The 6,000-nt window shown below is 46.1% G+C and overlaps 1 protein-coding gene across 1 annotated transcript in view; it reads right to left on the bottom strand.

Annotated features, from left to right (window-relative positions):
- Positions 1-504: 504 nt before the first annotated feature.
- Positions 505-6,000, bottom strand: part of Brinp2 (BMP/retinoic acid inducible neural specific 2) — a 92,971-nt gene continuing 87,475 nt past the window's right edge. The window contains exons 6-8 of the mRNA XM_010630209.1: positions 4,996-5,232; positions 3,517-3,739; positions 505-2,023 (exon numbers count right to left, since the gene is read on the bottom strand). Coding sequence (XP_010628511.1) covers positions 907-2,023; positions 3,517-3,739; positions 4,996-5,232 — 1,577 coding nt within the window. The 3' untranslated portion in view covers positions 505-906. The remainder of the gene's footprint in view (positions 2,024-3,516; positions 3,740-4,995; positions 5,233-6,000) is intronic.

Raw genomic sequence — 6,000 nt, 5'->3', positions numbered from 1 at the left:
TTGACAAGGAAAACAATCACAAAATAAATACTTTGTTTTGTTTTTTTTTTTTTAAAAGAACATTTCCCTAGACATTGTCTCTCTCTAACTTGACAGAGCTGCTTTCTTGGACAGAACAGGTGCTTTGGGAAAGGAGCTCTGGAGGGACTGTAGGAGGACTTGGAATGAGTCAAGACCCTGAAACTGGGGAGGCCAAGGAAGTGAGGGAGTTGGAGTGAGGGAGAGGAGGGGACTGAGCAAGGAGGCTGCTGCCTGCCCTCAGTGTTGCTCCCCGTGTTGGTGACAAGTCTCGCGTGTTTCCTCCGGAAGCAGCTCCAGGAGCAGTCAGCCTGTGGCCACAAGGGCACAGAGGTGGCAGCATACAAAAAGTAAACCAATGTCGGGAGTCACAGAACAACAACATTTTAAGAAATCTGGTTAAAAAGAATACAAAAATGACTCCACAGAGAGGGAGAAAAGAACTCCACCCCCCCGCCTTTTCTTGTAGTTGTTGTTGTTGTTGTTTGTTGGTCCCTCTTGCTTTCTCAAATGACCAGAATCACTTTGAAGGATTTTTGCTTGTTTGTTTAATGATTTGGCTGGGTCTTTTGCGATATCACTTCCTTGGCTCTTCTCCTTCAATTGCATTCATTTTTAGAAAGCACCGACTTTACAGATCCGAGGCTGCTGAGTTGTAGCCTCCTGTGAGAGTGTGAGAGAGTGTGTGTGTGTGTGTGTGTGTGTGTGTGTGTGCAGTGGCTATCGCTTTCTTTCCCGCCTGTTTCAGTCCAAGCCTCTTGGCCCCACATCCTAGGTGCTGGAAGTCACACAGGAGCACCCTGTTGGCACTAAGGTAAGGGCTTGGATTATCTTTGCACCCTGGATTTGTGGACCATCTCCCTGCCTGGCACCAGGGCAGACCCACCATTAGCTGCAGAGTTTTCCTGTCTCATACTCCACAGGATTTGGCAGCTTAGAATTGAAGGCCCTCAGAGAGGACTGGATCCTGCCCACCTCATTGTTGGCCAGTTTGAGCCGATGCCGGAGCAAACAGGAGAAAAGGTCAAGACGGACTTTGCCAGGTGGAGAGAGCTGGTTTACCCGGTCCCTCAGCTCAATGAGCTGCAGGAGAGCAGAGTCCTGGGAACCTTGAGTATACGGGTAGTCCAGCTGAAGAATTAAATCCCGGATAGCGTCCGGGTCAAAGGGCAAGCTATAGCCAAAGACCTGCAAGGTGTTGATTTTCATATAGCCCAAGTTCTTAGAGGGGTCAGTCATCTCCAGGGGTTCATAGTAGATTGTCTCATTGGAGCTGTCATCCAGGGACTTGATTCGGCTCCTCAGGTAAACGTGGACTGTTTCAAAGAAGGTCTTCCACCTGTTCCCCAAGGTGATAGTCCAGTTTTGGCACTGGGCAGCTGCATCAACAGTAGTCCTTTCCCAGTCTGGGAAGTTGCCCTCATTCACAGGCATGAACCAGCTCTCAGAGTGGCTGCCCCCGAAGGGGTTGACATAGATGGCCATAACAGGCTCCAGGGTGCTGTTCTTGGTGAGACAGATCTGCAAGGACAAGGCCAACATCACATGCACCAGTCCGGGCTTATACTTGTTGCTCTTCAAGGTGAGGAGCATACGCTTCCTCCAGGAAGGGTCAAACCAGCTGCCCAGACGCATGTCATTGCTGATAAAGATGGAGTGTACCTCTATGCGGCTGTCCCGCTTCTGCAGCAGGTACTTCAACTCCAGATCCTGCAGATCTGTTTCCAGCCCAAGAAAGTTCTCCAGGGACTCAGCCACCTCTGGCCGGCACAACCCTTGGGCCAGCACATAGCCTGGGTTACAGCTCCCACAGCGTGTGCTATTATCAGGAGCACAGTGGGCACATGCAGGACCTTCGCCCAAAGCACAGGGGATGAGGCCCTGGCAGGACGATTGGTCATAGGGGCAGGTACAACTGTGGCTCTGTTCCAGGAAGGTGCCAGGGAAGGTGCTTTCTCCACAGTAGAGGAGAGACTGGATTCGGTTCCACCAGTAGGACAATGACCTTGGGAAGGGATGATAACAATGAAACAGGAGTCAGGGGAAGATGTCTCTTACCATTCTTTCTAAGAGTAGCAGAACACTGACTAATAGGCAGGGATGTCACTGTCGAAGATAAAAGCCTAGATTCCCTGAATGATGGAAACTCTACTGCTCCTCTTTGGACAGACTGAGTAAAGCCTGAAGCTTGGTGTCTGATGGATCAGCCTAGAAATACTTGACATCAGACTTCTATTGGAAACATGCAGGCTCATTTGTCCTGGGTATGATTTCATTCTCTCAAAAATGTAGGATGTCCAGTGTCAGAGTTCAACCTTCTATATGAGGCAGCTTTCCAAACATTCCAACTTCTTGCCAAATTTATTCTTATGTGAAATTCTCTTTCCTTTGTATTTTCTCTACTTCTGTCACTCACCCACCAAGACTAGGAATTTTCCATGGATGAGACTCTGAAAATTTTTATTTCAGGTCTTATGTTACCTTTTCAAAGAGACCTTTCTTGATTTTTCTTTTCAAAGAACCACTCTAGTCACTATCACATCGCCTTGTTTTCATTTAATCTATAACTATGGTATCCGAACTATTGTGTTTACTTACTGTTGACTTGCTTGTAGATTGCTTCCCTGGAAATGCCCGGAAGAATAGGGCACTGTATTATCAATCAACATATTCTCTGAGATTAAAATTTTTTTTCTGGTAGGCATGTAATAATTACTGAAAAAAATGAACCCCTCTCAAAAACCATTGTTGGCCTGTCCTCTGCACTCATATTTCCCCCACAGTTAGAATCACACTTATGGATCACTGTGAAGGCTATTTCCCAGTCTGGAATAAACTGTGTGTAGCACACATTTCTGTAGCTTCCTACAACGTCACTAAGACTTTCTTTCCAAGGGGCCTTTCTTCTCTGGCTTTGCCTCCTGAAGCCCATCCCCTGATTTATGTCCTGACACCATGAATGTATTCCATACCACATAGTTATAATTTTTCAGTTTTTATGTTTTCTGTGTGGTAGGTAAATATTCCATATTCAATATTACCCCCCATAGCTAAGTAGTAGGGCATGGAATGTAGACATATAAAAACTTGTCGAACGGATGAAGCAATGAGTGGATACCTATGACACTGTAGACCCACTCTGTTCTTGAAGGCATGGGTCTTAGTTTTTCTTTCATGACTTAGAAAAGAATCCTGAAAAAATCCAACATGTGTATTTCTCATCATGTACAGTTAATGTATGAGCTTTAAGTCTAACCCTTAGAGGACTATTTGAATCTTCTATAATTTAGATATAAGGAAATGGGCTTCTGTTTTTCTCTCTGTCACTTCACAACTCACAACTGGGAAGGACATGAGTGAGTAAGTGAGGATTACGCAAACCAGAGAGGCTGAGTGAGTCATCACTCACTGCTCTACCCTGTTGGACAGAGGACCCTCACTGGCCTCCGTAGTTGCTGCTTGGAGGTGCAAAGTGCTGGCTGTAGGGCTTGCGCTCACCTCTCCTTGGGCAGGCGGAAGCGTGGCTGCCGGTGGCAGCGCTTGCAGAGGTTGAAGAGCCGGCGGACGATCCGATGAGTTTTCTTGAACAGTATTTTCAGACTGGCTCCTAGCTGCTGGTAGCGGTGCTGGAGGCCGGCATCCATGACCCAGAACTGGGAGACTGCTGTGGAGTTCAGGAAGCGGTCATCAGGCAACCTTTTCAGCAGGGACTGGAACTCTTCTGTGGGCAAGAACACATGAGCTGAGCGGATGGGGCAGGAGCGTGGAGCCCTGGGAGGGCAGGTGGGTGATCCCAGATGAAGGGTCCTTCAGAATCCCGCATGAGGAAGAAGGCTGTACTGTCTTGGATGCTTTTTATTTTAACCAATAGCTTTATTGAGAATAACTAATGTAAATATCAATTAACATAAATATTATTGAGAAATAATTAACAAAATGTAGCTTCGGGGTTTTTTCCATCCTTCCTTATACTCATGTATCTCTAAATTTAAAAACAGATCTTTCTCACCACCTAAAAGGCCAGAAAAGACTTCTTTTTGCCAATGGCACTGGGATACATCTCTTTATCGTCCCTTATAGGGTTATCTGTAACACTGTCTAAGGCCAATCTTCTTCAATAATACCAGGTCACCCTAATGCAAGAAAGGAGTGCACACACCAACACACAAATGTGGGCACAAGGAAGGTGCAGCACCCAGCCAAGAAGTCCTTAGAAGCATTCCAGTCCCAAGACCATCCTTTCCCTCTGTATCCTGCTGTCTGACTCTGTAAGATGCTTTTAATCTTTTCAGCTTTTGGTTACATATCTATTCTCTGCAGTAGTAATCTTAAAGCAATGTTCTTCCTGGTTCCAAGTCTGAGTTCTTCTTAGAGCTTCCTGAGTTGGCTGTTTTCTGAACTCAGGCTCAGGTCTGTCCTGTAGAGTGTTCTAGATCATATCCCTTGGGAGACTGGAATATGATATTCTTCTTAGGTACCTCCATCAACCTCTCATTTTTCTCTTTCCATAAATGAAGAAACTAAGACATTGAGAAGCTGTATGACTAACCCAGAAACATAAAGCTATTACCAAGAGAGTAAGAATGTAAAAGCGATTCCTCAGGATCTATGTCTCAAGGTAACATAGGTATCAGTTGCCACAGCAACAGCGAGCTTCCATCAGGTGCCACCTAGACCCATCCTTCATTTAAACAAATTGCATATAGCACTTTATGTGCAAGCATTGTTCTAGGCACTGTAGAGCCAGTAGCAGATGAGACAGACAAAAGTTATGCCCTCAATGGTGTCAATCTTATTAAAATCCTTAACCACACAATTAGGTAGGTATTATGTCTATTTACATAAAAAGAAAACCAAATAGTGATATAACCTGCTTAAAGCCACAGAATAGTAAGCGTCTGAGTTGTCATCCCATCCCCGTGTTTTTGCCTTGCACCCCTTTGGCAGGGAGGAATTCTGGGCCAGTGAATTGCTCACCTGACTCCTCAAACTGCTGATTGTGCATGGCCCAAGAGTCCTGGATCTGCAGCAAGCTGTCCTCCATGGCCTGGATGTCAGCATCAGGACAGTTGCATTCTGGGAATGTGGGGCTGCACTTGCACCAGCAGTCATGCTCCTTGCAGACCAGCTCACCCTCAGAGCTGCATGTGATGTAGCTGAGTGCTGCAGCCACAAAACGCTCACGCAGGTACTCAGGCAGAAGTACCTGAAGGCCTGGGAAAAGAATGCATTAGGGATAGCTGGATAGAACCAGCAGGTACTCTTTCCCTCACTCAAGGCTGTAGGAAGCCTAGATGAGGTTCTGCTGACTTGTGTATCCTGGACCCAAGAATAGTCACCCCAGAGCCTCATCCTGCTGATCTGGTTGGGAAGGAGATCTATCCTTGCCCCTAAATGCAGATGAGGAATATCAAAACGCAAGACTTACATGAACTCCTGACTACTCCAGCCAAATTAAGAACATGCATATCATAAGGACAGGCTTATTGGCTACACATCAGCATTTTTAGAAGGGAAACAGGAAGTTGCTTCGGATAAAATAGCAGCGTACAGCCCTCGTGGGGGAGGAATCAAGGCTTGCTGGCTTTGCTCTGCCTCCAATATTCATCCTATTTCCAGCTTAACTGAGATATGCAGTAAGTACGCTAGCTCATTGCTGACCCTCCTGAGCCTCCCATCTCAACTCTGAGGATTGAGAACGGTACCTTGTCTAGGAAGTAGGGTGTTTAAAGACCAGAAAATATGCCAAATACATTCTATGTATGATTGCAAATCACCAGAAGTCATACTGAGGCTCATATGGGCAAGGGGGTCGATGCTGAAAGACCAGTGAGTGACCTACCCCAGAGCACAATTTGAGTTTTCTTGGTGTAAGACCTTGTTCTGCTCCCAGCAACTCACACTGCACACCCAGAAATGGGTGCTCCATCTCAGTGTGCTTAACTCTTTAGGAAATTTGAAAGTAGGATGGTAGCCAATGTC

Source organism: Fukomys damarensis, unplaced genomic scaffold (assembly GCF_012274545.1).
Source record: "Fukomys damarensis isolate Sample0158 unplaced genomic scaffold, DMR_v1.0_HiC HiC_scaffold_11, whole genome shotgun sequence".
Lineage (NCBI taxonomy): Eukaryota > Metazoa > Chordata > Mammalia > Rodentia > Bathyergidae > Fukomys > Fukomys damarensis.
The sequence above is the reverse complement of the archived record's forward strand: the minus strand, read 5'-3'. Positions and strand labels throughout refer to the sequence as shown.